Here is a 14,198-nt window from a genome sequence, read left to right as displayed (position 1 = left end):
GTACAGTACCCTGGCTTCAAATTCTGCAGTACTACAAAAAAAAACAAAACAAAAACAAACACATACACACTCACACATACACATATATATACTAGGCTGTTCCTTCTCCAAGTGAAGACTTCCAAAATTTGCAATGCAGCTGTCCTTAAAACTCACACTGCTGGGGCTGGGTATGTGGCTCAAGCGATAGCGTGCTCGCCTGGCATGCGTGCGGCCTGGGTTCGATCCTCAGCACCACATACAAAGATGTTGTGTCCGCCAAAAACTAAAAAATATTAAAATTCTCTCTCTCTCTCTCCCTCCCTCTCTATCTCACACTAAGTAATCTCTTCATTCCATAAATTTAAAAGCCATCCACATCCTGATGACTCCAAAAAAAATGTATGTACATATGTATGTGTGTATATACATATGCATGTATGTATACATAATCTTAACCTCTGCTGTGAACTCCAGTGATGAATTTCTGAGCTGCCTACTCAATGACTCTACTAGGATGCCTAAGACATAACTCAGATTTAACATGCTAAACTTTAACTCCTATTTTTTTTTTTTTTGGCAGTGCAAGGTATGGAACCCAGGGTCTTACACATGCTAGGCAAGTGCTTTGCCTCTGAGCTACATCCCCAGCCTTCCAGCCGTAACCCTAACTTTTGATCCACCCCCAAGATCTGTTCTTTCCTTTCAATAAATGTTAACCATAAATATATTTGGAATGCCTATTATATGTTGAACACTGCAAACAACATGGTCACATCTCTCATGAAACTTGTACTCTAGTACAAGGAGATAGATAAAAATTCTTTCTATCAACCTACCCACCTATCTACTTATTTACTGCTAGCAATAAATACTGAAATGACATCAATAGCAGAGTATGGGAGAAAGGAAGTCCTGAGGGTTGGAGGACGCTGGTGGTTATTATTTTACATAGTAATCAAGTTATCAGAGATCAGAATGAAGTGAGGAAGTAAGCCACGTGAACATCTGAAGAAACATGTTTTAGGCAGAGGAAACAGCAAGGCCCAAGGCTTTGAGTTGGCAGCATGCATGGCATATCTGAAAAATGAAAAAGGAAGTTAATGTGGCATAGTGGAATGGGTGAGGAGGAAAGAAATAGGAGATAAATTCAGAATGATAACAGGGCCAGGTCCCTTAAGACCACACAGGCGTTTGTAAGGACGTTAGCTTTTATATCACTCACCCTATTGTCATTATTTTTCATCTGTCACATCTTAATCCAAAATGTCAATAAATCCTGTGGCATCTCCAAAATGTGACCCAAATATGGCCATCTCTCTCCATCAAGGTACCATCCATGAATTATCACTAGAATAGTGATAATCAATAGCCTCTTAACTGCCCACTTTCACCCTTGCCCCTGACCCCACTTCCCCACAAGACCTTTAAAAAGGCCAATCAGATCACATAGCAGGGGTCACTCCTCAAAAACACCCTCTTAAAACCTTTCATTTCCATCAATGCAAAAGAAAAGTTCCTACAAAGGCCTCCAGAGCCTGCATGATCCCAGCTGTCCCTTGCTCCTCCCTCCCTTTACTTCTTATCACTCTTCCCCTCCCTCACTCCATTCCTTATGCACTAATATTCTCACTGTTCAGAAATGACATGGAGTTTCAACCTCAGAGCTTTGCGCCTGCTATTCTCTTAGCTTCACACTTATTTCTGCAGCTATTTCCATGACTTGCTTCCTCACTTATTTAGGTCTCTGCTAATATTACCTCCTCAAACACTTTCCTACCTTATCTATAGTAGCTCCATCTGCCCATCCATTCTCTCCTACCCCCAATACTTTGTATTACTAATCTATTTAATTTTTCTTCATATACTATAATTCAACATATATTTAACTCTTTGGTTATCTGAGGTCCATCTCCCTATTCTAGCTATAAGCTTCTTTAAAACAACATATTCATGGTTATTTTGTTCACTGATATATTTTCCAATGTCCAAGATACAATATGGTATATAAAATACCTTTAGAAATAAAAAGGAGATAAGTCTCAAATCTGAAGAAACTCACTTAAAGGGAGGGGAAACTCTTAGTCTTTATCAGTCTAACACCACACAATGCTGAAACTCATTTTAACAGAATCTTCTTAAATAATAGAGTTTGTTTCTCCAGTTTCTTTAATGAAGGCCACAATTCAGGTTAATTATTAACATTTTATAAATCCCTACTATGTTCATCACATGCATAGGCTATATACTATTGGCCCATCTTTTCAAAACCAAAAATTATCAGCATGATACTTTTGTTTTAATTTACAATAAATTCTCTTTTGCTCAGACCTAACTAAAACCTTTCAAAGTTGATGTTAACCAAAAGTAAATTAACAAGATAACTTTTAATTGAGAGAAGTAGGATAGAACTATTTTTTTTCATTCAGTAAACAAATAAAACACAGAGAACTACAAAAATAAAATAGAACCCTCAGCTTATCTGCACCTGTATTTGTACTCTCCTGAGATGACTCCACTCACCTTGTCAAAATGCTGCTGCAAAATGTTTTTCATCTGTACTCTTTCAGCACTCTCTGTTCCTGAACCAGAGTTCAGGCACCTTGAGAGAGTCCCAATTTCCTCTTCAGCATCCTCTCCAAGAAATATTCTTTCATCTAAATTCCCAACAGATAAAACATACTCCTCATAGGCCTTATTGATGGCTTTACTGTATGGAAAAAGAAAAAACAACAAAATGTTCTCTCTCAAAGAATTGCCATTTCAGTTAATGTTTCAGGCCACTTAATAATTTCATTTTTTATTTACTAAAAGTTCTAATAATTTTTGAAAGTTAAATTTCATTTAAGATCACTGTTTATAAAAACTGAAGAGAATAAAACATAAGATTGCTACACTATGTGCATCCACTGCACAGGGAGTGTATCTCACTGACAGTGTTTCATAGTGTATACCCTGTACCAATCTGCCTGGTAGATGCAAATCCTGGTGAAAAGCTTAGCTATCTTTCCCAGCTGTTATAGGAACCTCTGAAAACCTCAATATTTCCACATTGTCACTTTTCACCCATAAAGTTGCAAAAGCTTGATGTGACTAATCATTCAAAAAACAATTTTTTGGGCTGGGGATGTGGCTCAAGCGGTAGCGCGCTCGCCTGGCATGCGTGAGGCCCAGGTTTGATCCTCAGCACCACATACAAAGATGTCATGTCCGCCGAAAACTAAAAAAATAAATAAATATTAAAAAAAAATTTTTTTCACTAAATTTAAAAACAGAATTTTTATTGCTTCCTATATTCTCTCATAAAACATTTTAAATTCCCAGAGTACAAAACAATAAAAACATCAAACTTTGAGGTTTCCTAAGTACACAATTTAAAATATTAAAACATTTTAACAGATGTACTCACAAACTCTCTCCAAAGTTCCCAGGTTCCAGAAACCCTGTAAGATTTTCTTCTTTTCCCTTGAGGAGCTATGATGAAAGAAGAGATTTTAAATTATTATATGAGTCAGGCACGTTGGCACACTCCTGTAATTCCAGTGGGTCAGGAGGCTGAGACAGGAGAATCACGAATTGAAAGCCAGCTTCAGCAAAGGTGAGGTGCTGAGTAACTCAGTGAAACCCTGTCTCTAAATAAAATATAAAATAGGGCTGGGGATGTGGCTCAGTGGTCGAGCACCCCTGAATTCAATCCCTGGTACCAAAAATAAGTAGGTGGGTAGATAAATTATCATACGAAATCAAGTCTTTCTCTAGAAAATAATTTCTTGTTATTTCTTTTTACTTACAAACCTTTTTCTCATAAAGTTTCCTAATATAGGGCTTCCAGAAATGTTCCTTTATTCCCTTTGCTTCCAAAACAAGACCATCATGTAAGGAACAGAGTTTCTCAATGACACAAGGTGGGTCAGAGGAAGGTTTAAAATCCTTAGTGTGAAAATCTTCACATAGGCCTGTGATGAAAGAAATAATAAAATGGAGATATCAGTACTCAATAAATTAAATTTTAATAAGCCAAAATGCAGAATCTAATCAAGATATGAATAGCATATGAATGTATAGTTAATAGTGTATATGTTCCTAATTCAACTCTAAAAAAGTATATCACAACTTAAAAGATTTTATTTGGTTATCTATTTGAATATGATTAAAAATTAATTTATTGCTCTAAGACCTAAAAAAAAAAAAAAAAATACAACTTTGCAAATAAGCTTACATTCAAACAAGAAACACCACTTCAAAAAAATTTACAGTTCAAGGATTATATACTTAGATTTAATTAGATTATTTATCATATTAATTTAGTTTATTCTTGTTGTAGGCTCATCACAAGAGCAAAAAAAAAAGAAGTTAAAGAAAAATAAAAGATTAAAAGAAAAAAATGGGAGAAGCAACCATTAAAAAAATATAAAAAGGAGCTATGGGTATAGTTCTGGGATGGAGCACAGAGGAAGGCCCTGGTTCAATGCCCAGCATGAAGGGTAGGGGATGAAGGAAAGAAAGAAAGGAGGGAGGAAGAAGGAAGAGGTAAGGAGAGAAAGAAAGAAAAAAGGGAGTTAAGAAAGAATGAGAGGGGCTGGGGTTGTGGCTCAGTGGTAGAGCAATTGCCTAGCATGTATGAGGCCCTGGGTTCAATCCTCAGCATCACATATAAATAAATAAAATAAAGGTATTCTGTCCACCTACAACAAAAAAAAGTTTTAAAAAAAAAAAAACAAAGAATGAGAGAAAGGACAAAAAAGAATGTAGGTTGAGGGACTGGAGTTGTGTGGCTCAGTGGTAGAGCGCTCGCTTAGCATGTGTGAGGCCCTGGGTTCTATCCTCAGCACCACATAAAAATGAAATAAAGATACTGTGTCCACTTACAACTAAGTTGTAGGTTGACTATTCCTTTTCCAAAATGCTTGGAAGTGTTTTAGATTTTGAAGTCTTCTGGATTTTAGAAAATCTGCATAGATGTTACCAGACAAGTATCCCTGATCCAAAAATGTAAAATCTGAAATGCTCCAAAATCTGAATTTACTTTTTATTTTTGTTAGTGCTGGAGATCAAAATCAGGGTCTTGTACATGGTAGGGAAGTGCTCTATCTACCCAGCCCTAAATATGAAACTTTTTGATCATCATGTCTGAACTCAGAACGTGTCAGATTTCAGATCACTTCAGATTTTGTACTTTCAGATTAGGGATGCTCAACAAGGAACATTAATTTACCAAATCAGGAGCAACTGAAGTAAGTAACTATGCTAATTTTAAAAATCTCTGCTCCTGATAGACAAGGTAAAACTGTATCTGTAATCACTCCAAAATTGACAACAACTCTCTAGAATCCTACTATGGTATTATTCAACTAAAAGTAGCTTATATATTAGTTACATAAATACTTTTTAATATATACTTTATAAATTACAATTTGGATTCTGAACTGCGATTTCATAGAAATTATGTAAATTAAAGCACACTAAATGCATTGTCAAAATAATTAGTGGGTGGTACAATGGACTGAACCCAGGAGAGCTATATCTCTGAACTATACCCCCAGCCCTTTTTAAAATTTGAGACAGGACTTTACTGAATTACTGAGGCTGGCCTCAAACTTGTAATCCTATTAAGTCACTGGAATTATAGGTATGTGCCACTGTGCCTGGCTCATTTTACTTATTTTAGAACCATAACTACTCTTATATAGCAAAAAATTGGAAAGAAGATTCTAACAGTAAATCCTTTTTCACCTCTACAGAGTGTGTGAGGTATAAACCCTTGCCAATGTTGAAAATAATATCAGCTTTAATGTCATCTTTGCTGAGTTTCTTTTTTATAAAACTGTGCAAATATATATATTTTAATATTTTTATATGACAAATAAATATACAACATATGATATTTAACATGGATTATCTTCTTTTTACTCTGAATTTCTAAATGCCTTCTCCTCATTGAGTACATATTTCAGAAACTTCTAAAGTTATCACTTAAGACTTGAAACTCTGTGATATCTCCAAAATAAAAAATGTCAAGAGAGCTTTGACCCTTTATCATATATGTCCTGGATAACTATGATGATGGAAGCTTTTTCAAATACTCATGGTCTCTGATGCTGGAAAATCTGTATTATGTGTACAACCTCTAAGAGTAATAAACATAATGTAGAAATCTGGGTTGCCCAAGAATCTTTTAAATAAACACTTACCTTTAAAATTAGGATTCACTAGTTCTTTACGATTAGAGCACTGAAGGGCATTTCCATAAACTAAGTCCAAAGCACACAGAAGAAGGTGATAAGAATTGACCAAATCATCACTAATCATGGGGAAATTACCTACAGGATTATAGACAGTTATGGAATTAAATTAGCATCAACTTTACAATATTTTAAAAAATAATTTATTCCTTTATTTTAATGACACTATACAACATCATACAAAGTTGACTCAAGAATTATATTAAGTGTTTTGGGAAGTTCACATTTTGAGACATTACTCATATATTTTAATAAACTTCCTAGTGTTAAATGCAAACAAAAACTTTACTAAAAATGCCATGCATTCATTCAGTATTCATTAAATAAGCACTTACTAAATACTTAGTAGCTAACTAAATCTTAATATTATCATTAGATTTTGAAATTTCTGAAAAGAATTATAGGCTGAGCATAGTGGCACTTGGGTAAGGTGGCAAATGACCAGCTTCAGCAATTTAGCAAGGCCTAAGTAACTTAAGGAGACTCTTTTTGAAAATAAATAATAAAAAGGGCTGGTGATATGGCTCAGTGATAAGGCACTCCTGTATTCAACTCCCAGTACCAAAAAGAAAAAAAAAAAAAGGAGAATTTATAAATTACCTCAAACTGTAAGAAACAATTTGACATGGATATTATTTAGAAATTATGACTCATAATCAATTTCTCATGTACATACTTTAAAACCATCAGAACTTCAATATAACATTTTTAATACTTTTCTACATGATAGAAACTTATAGAAATTAATGCGACAGGGACAAAGATATTTAAGTTACAGAGTTACTATCCAAGGTAACTGTTGATGCTGGGTAACAAACACATAAGAAACGTAAACCTAAACTACAGAAGTGTGTCCTTCCAGCAGTGCTGTTTAAGTCTAATACTGAAAGCAAATTATAGAGGCTGTTAAATTGTTTTATTATTCTCATAAATTAAGAAATATTTCTAGTAGTTTGGTTTTTTTTAGCAACTTAAATTCTGTTCCTTTTTTGGTCAAATACTGTCTTTATATGCTTCATATTGATTTTACCTTCTTTTAATATCAGATAAATTCAATGTAAATGGCTAATCTAGCTGGAGAACTATTTCCAAACCTCAGCATTTCCATACTTAATACCTACCTAAATGCATGCATGTACACACACTGAGCTTCATTTCAGGTTTTCCTCTCCTTTCTCCCAAAGAAAGTTACCACTTACCTCAGCATATCAGGATATATGGCTCTTTTTTCATACAAATGGAAACATTCAACAATTCAACTTAAATGAATTAAAAAGAAAAAAATCTTCTGGTGCCATATGGCAAATGATCATTAATGAATTAAATTCTATACTGATATATCCAAATGAACTTTCTTGGCTTTACAGAGTTTTAATATTAGACTTAATTCCTCATATATAAAACAGGAAGTGGCACCTACTGGTTTCAAGCTACAAAGTCCATCACACTGACAAGTCTAAACTTGCCACTCACATGTACTTGCCACAGGAAGAAAAACCACTAGTACTGTAATTTCTGACAAAAAGCTGAAATGCCCCTGAAGATCTGCTTCTAATTTAAATTCTAGGTCTGTTTCAATGTGACATACTTTCTATTCCATACCCTGACCTTATAAATAAATCTCACCTTGTGAGATACTTTATATTTCAATCAAGAAAGAAAACAGCTAGTTGGAAAGCTGTTTAACCCATAGACTTGGCTAATTTATCAAGAATGAGAAGATTTGAGATTTCCTATAAAATAAGAAGTGGTACCAATTGGTTTTCTGACCACAAAGTTCTTCATGTGATGAGCCCAAACTGGCCACTAGTTTGTACTTAATCATATGAAGTCAACAAAGATAGCAAGCAAAAAGTTACTTAGTTCAAGAATGAGAGAGTCTGGGATACTCATATGCTGCAGAAAAAGTCATCATGAAAAGTGTCTATAGAGGCCATCATCCTCCCAAATAAATCAAGAACCAAAGAAAACTAATCAAGCTGATTTCTGAGTAAGGATTCTCCTGCATCATAAAAGATCGTAGTGCGGGTGGGGTGCATACCTATAATCCCAGCTACTTGGGAGGCTGAGGCAGGAAAATTGTGAGTTCAAGGACAGCCTGGGCAATATAGCCAGACTTTGTCTCAAAAAACAAAAAACAAAAAACAAAAAACCCTAAACAAAAATAAACAACAACAACAAGAAACCCACAGTGGTGGATTATAAAAGGACAAAGCTTTGGATCAAGTTGTTATAGACTGAATTAATAAGATTCAAACACTGAGTTATTTGAAGTAACAAAAAATACACCACTTCAGTTGATCAAGTGAGGACAACAAATATTATTTTAATAGTTTTTATGGTACCAAATACATTTATTCCTAAGTACAAACAAAACAGATAAAACTCCTGAAAATCAGACATACCTTCCCAATACAATCATCTGAAAAGATTACTATCATATATAATATCAGCCCCACAAGCTAAAACTTGTTGCAGCCATTATAAAAATGGTTTATAGACTCCTAACCCTTTATTTCACACCACAGATCATGTCACCTTAATCCTACTACAGAAAGCTGCCAGACTGATGCACAGCATATTCTTCACATTTGACAGAAGACAGACTTCTTTTGTATCAAGCACACAGCTCAAGGAAATATGGATGTCTGTCACCTAACTAGAGAAGACCAGCTATAGCCAAACAAACCACATCTAGAGACAAATAGCATGACACATCCTTGCTAGAAGCTTTCATATTCAGCATGAAATCAGGAGCCAGGAGGTCTGGGTTCAAATTCTAGCTCTGTTCCTAATACCTAGTCTCTGGGCCTCAGTTGCCCAATTTTAAAGTGAGTAAATTGAGATACTTGATCTAATAATGAGGATCTCTTCTACAAAATCTCCCCTTATCCATGGTTTCACTGTCTGCAATTTCAGATATTAAGTCAACAGTCTGAAAATATTAAATAGAAAAGTTCCAGAAATAAACACTTTGTAAGTTTTAAAATGTGCACTGTTCTGAATAGCAAAATGAAATCTGTTTTGCTGTTCACTGCTCCACCCAGTGTATCCATGCAGTACACACTATCCATCCACTAGTAGTCTTCTTGGTTATCAGATCCATTGTCACAGTATAGCAGTTTTTCGTTCACCCTCATTTTACTTAATAATAACCTCAAAGAGCAAAAGTAGTAATGCCAGCAACCTAGATATGCCACAGAGAAGCCCTAAAGTGCTACCTTTAAGTAAAAAAGTGACAGTTCTTGATTTATTAAGGAAAAAAAAATTGTATGCTGAAGTTGCTAAGATCTAAAGTACAATAGATATTTTGAAACCACATTCACATAACTCTTATATTCTATAATTGTTCTAATTTATTATGTTATTATTGTTAATCTCTTATGATACCTAATTTACAAATTAGACTTTATGTTGGTATGTATAAAAAAAAGGACATGTAGGGAAGGGGCAGAGGGTTAGCAATGATAATGGAATTTGATGAACATCATTATCCAAAGTACATGTATAAAGACATGAATTGGTGTGAACATACTTTTATACAAACAGAGATGAAAAATTGTGTTCTATATGTGTAGTAAGAATTGTGATGCATTCCATTCTAATGTATTTAAAAAATAAAAGCAATTTTAAAAAAAGAACATGAGATACAGAACCACGTGTGGGTTCAAGCATCCACTTAGAGGTCTTGGAATGTAACATTATCTGTGAAAAATCCTTCCAGTTCTATGATACTTTGTTTTTAACTTTATATTTTATTAGGCTATCTTACAGGCAAAGATATGCCACATAATATTTAAAAAAAGCTATGTAACTAACTAGTTATATTTTCTTTTTTTTTTCCTTTAGATATCCAAGAATATTTCCTAAGTAGAAATACAGAAGACTAAACATAATTCAGTGAATGCAGATCTTGAATAAGTGAAATGGGGTGATAAGAAAGGAGAGAAAATAAACCTAACATAACATTTGGTTAAGTATATTTAGCTGATTAAGATGCAGATAATAACTTGAACTACTCTAGGCTGGTCAGTCCCACTCAGCTGAATGACATGTCAAGAAAAATACAGTTCATAATAGAAAGTGTTTTCAGTTTGAAATTCAGAAGAACAGCTTTGGGTCCAAAAGATGTTGAGTAAGAACAAAATTAAAGGATTCTCCATTTCATAAGAGAAGATTTGGATGGTGTAAAGAATTACAAAAGACCCTTTTTAAAAAAAGGTGGTACAAAAAGAATCTGGGATTCAAATCCTTGAGAAAATTTTCAGTGAGGATCTGTTCTTCCTAAGATATTAATTTTATCAACCTGTAATATGTCTTAAAATTTAAATAAGCTACTTAATATGTAAATAAATATTACTCTTTTCTTACCTTTTGCATATATAAAAAGCACCCAACAAAAATGGAAAATTTCAGACACGGTACAGGGCTGTCGCCTTTGGGGGAGGAAAAAAAGGTCATGAGACAACAGAAGAATTAGAAAAAGACATCCCAAATGACTACAAATTAGGTGTGAAACAAAACCCACAGTTAGAGGAGTGATAATACCAGATTCAGCTTCACAGGGAAAATGTGTAAGAAATTCTACCCCAAAACAAACACTGTGAGGAAATAACTGGGAGCCAAGGAAAGAGCTCATCTCAGAAAGAAAAATATCTGAAAAAATGTTTAAAGTTTTGAGGTCAAGATACAGGACTAGGATTGTAGCTCAGTGGCAGAGCGCTTGCCTAGCACATACGAGGCCTTGGGTTCGATCCTCAGTACCACATAAAAATAAAGTTATTGTGTCCAACTACAACTCAAAATAAAATAAAATAAAACATTTTAAAAAAGATACATAGGGTAGAAAATAAAATGAAAAACAGTAATTATCTTTATAACATTATCATAGCTAATGATGCTTTAAGACTCCTACAGGAGGTCGCATATCCTCTGCCCCCCCACTCTCATAGCTGAGAATACATCTCCCTAAAAATATTCCCAACTACGTCAAATCATAAACAGATCTTGTTAAGGTAAATTCTGGCCTTCCTACAAGCCCTTACACTTTTCATTGAAAGTACCTGTTATATTTTGCCAAGTTGTCTGATCAGATCTGCTTTAAATCTGGCTTTCCTACAAAAACCTCTGCCAATGTTTAGACAAGATATCTATGATCTCTACATCCCAAAAGCCTTATTATAATAGGGTGTCAAAAAGAGCAAAATACCCTGAAGATGATCAGGAGATTGGGTTTAGTTCCAGTACCCCCATTAGCTGGGTACATTTCTCTCCCTGAGCATTAGTCCTTCATCTGTCGAAAGTTTATTCTACTTGGATATAATACTGTGTACTTAATTCAGCAATTCCATGACAAGAATTAAAAGTCAGTGATGTACTTTTAAAAGTAGCTTCCCTACCACAGTACATGATAAATTATTTCTAGCTTTGATTGCCCATCAAGATAAAATTCAAAATTTTTAGTTTAATATTTGAGCCGCTCTAAATTGTGGATTTGTAACTTAAAAACTCAGAAAAAAATTTGACTAACCTACTTGCTGCCAAATTTCCTCTCGCTTTGCTGCTTCTGTCTATTGTTTTTCCTCCACACAGAAGGCTATGCATTTTCTCCAAATTTACCTGTCAAAATCCTGCCCATCCTTTAAGACCTATTTCTATTTAGTCCATTCCCAACTCACTCATCCAGATTCATTTTTGCTTCAGGAATCCTATATTCTACTATGTATTGCATTCTGGTGACTTTTGTAATAAGATGTATCACACAAACTGGAGTCTTTTTATCTGCCTCCTCACCTTGACAACACTGTAAATGCTCAAAAGACAGAAACTATGGGATTTTTTTTTGTGAATATCTGTGTCCTACATAAAACCTAACAAAGTACTTCCTTTAGGTAAGTGTTCAATAAATACCCGATGACAAACTTTCAAATTATAATGTGTGTGAGATGTAGCATACAGTCATAGTGAAGCACAGGGATTCTGCAATCAGACTACCTTAGTTTCAATAGTAACTTCACACTCATCAATTGTGTGAACTTGGCCAAATTACCTCCCAGAGGCTTATTTTCCCCATTTGTAACAATAATATCAACTTCATAAGATTGTCGTGAAGATTAACTGAATGATATGTTTATGTTTTAGAAGAGTCCCTGCCCCCATAATAAATGCTCAGTAAGTGCTATACATTGTTAGTATTATTGTAAGCAGAAAATGATAATAAAAAGTATAGAGTGCTATAGGACTGGGGGAGGGTAGAGTACCTTAGTAGAGCCTGGGCAAGGTCCTGGGTTCAATGCCCAGCACCAGAAAAAAAAGTGATATAAAAATTTTTAATAACCAAACAAGGTGATACAATCCTATATTCCCATTTACTCAGGAGGCTGAGGCAGGAGGATCACAGGTTCAAGGTCAGGCTGGGCAACTTGGTGAGACTGACTCAAACAGAAAATAAGGGCTGAGCTATAGCTCAATTGGTAGAGTGCTTGTCTTGCATGCACAAAGCCATGGGTTCAATCCCTAGCGCCACACACACACACACACACACACACACACACACACACAAATAGAAAATAAAAGGGCAGGGGATGTAGCTCAGTGGGTTGAATGCTCCTGGCTTCAATTGTGGTACCCCACCAAACACAAAATTTAAATTAATTTTATAGTTTTTTTTTTTTTTTGTGATACTGGGGATTGGGTCCAGGAGTACTCTACAACAGAGTCATATCCCTAGCCCTTTTTACTTCTTTGTTTTGAGACAGGGTCTCACTAAATTTCCAAGACTAGGCTTGAATGTGTAATCCTCCTGTCTCAGCCTCCAGAGTTTCTGAGATTACAGGCAGGCACCACAGTGCCAGCTATAATTTTCTTAAATAGAAATAGGTAGTATATATAGCCTAATAAATATCAAAACATGTGCAATATAAAATCAGTTCCTAGACACTCCAAAGAAAAAAGATATTCTATATCTTTCTATAAACAATCACACTGGCCTTGCTGAAACACAAAATAAAACTTGTATCCAGGGTTGTGGCTCAGCAGTACAGCGCTCGCCTAGCACAGGCAAGGCCCTGAGTTTGATCCTCAGTACCACATAAAAATAAATTAATTTTTAAAAAATTGTATCCAAAGTTTCAAATACTTAATTTGCAAATAGTCAATCTCCCAAACTTCAAGCAAACTAGACCAGCTGCTTCCATATCAGTAGTGTCAATATAAAACTCTGGTTTCTGGGCTGGAGTTGTTGCTCAGCAGTAGGGTGCTTGCCTAGCATGTGACACATGGGTTCGATCCTCAGCACCACATAAAAGTAAATAAACAAAATAAAGGTGTTGTGCCCATCTACAACTAAAAAACTTTATTTTAAAAATTGTGGTTTGTCATATTTTCCAAAGTTTGTACTTATTGTAAACATCCTTCATAGCTTGGGAAAACTTTTCCATAATGAGAAGCAAACATTATTCATTCCAGTCAAACATAACTCCTTTTCCTGCACTTTATCAACACTTTTCTAATTCTATTTTAAACACAAATTTCCATTTCTATTTTATAGAAAATATTTTGTCAAATTTGTATCCTCTGATTGCCCTTAGCTATAAGACAAAAGACAATGAGCCAGAATAAGTTACTGACTTTGCAGAGCTGACCAGAAAGCACAAATTCATAATAGTTTCAGTTCCCTCTAGCCTTCTCGAGTCCAGTTTCTGTACTCTGATAATAAATATCAAAATACATGGAGAAGTCATTTCAGGGGGTTATTTATTACTCAATTTGGCATAAAAAAATCAAATTAAAGAATAGTCTCTATAGTCAATAATAGAAAATATTACAGTCAATATGCAGTGTATAACCAAGGACAGCTGATTGCTGAATACCCCAAACGTCTGATTTGTGCAGTCTGCATTTTTGGTTGATTAAATGAAAAGGGAAAGTTTATACCAACAAAGACCCCATACATTTTGCAAAATGAAAGAAGCCAAA

General features: G+C 34.7%; 1 protein-coding gene across 2 annotated transcripts in view; it reads right to left on the bottom strand.

The window, feature by feature from the left end:
* Rbl2 (RB transcriptional corepressor like 2) overlaps positions 1–14,198 on the bottom strand; it is a 52,930-nt gene that overhangs the window by 33,066 nt on the left and 5,666 nt on the right. Inside the window, exons 4-8 of one of the 2 annotated variants that reach the window (XM_076837411.2) lie at positions 10,593–10,657; positions 6,171–6,299; positions 3,775–3,935; positions 3,389–3,453; positions 2,503–2,689 (exon numbers count right to left, since the gene is read on the bottom strand). In XM_076837411.2, coding sequence (XP_076693526.2) covers positions 2,503–2,689; positions 3,389–3,453; positions 3,775–3,935; positions 6,171–6,299; positions 10,593–10,657 — 607 coding nt within the window. The remainder of the gene's footprint in view (positions 1–2,502; positions 2,690–3,388; positions 3,454–3,774; positions 3,936–6,170; positions 6,300–10,592; positions 10,658–14,198) is intronic. The other variant, XM_076837412.2, reaches the window with a different exon arrangement.

Source organism: Callospermophilus lateralis, chromosome 18 (assembly GCF_048772815.1).
Source record: "Callospermophilus lateralis isolate mCalLat2 chromosome 18, mCalLat2.hap1, whole genome shotgun sequence".
NCBI lineage: Eukaryota > Metazoa > Chordata > Mammalia > Rodentia > Sciuridae > Callospermophilus > Callospermophilus lateralis.
Note: the sequence above shows the minus strand (reverse complement) of the source record. Positions and strands in the feature narration are given on the sequence as shown.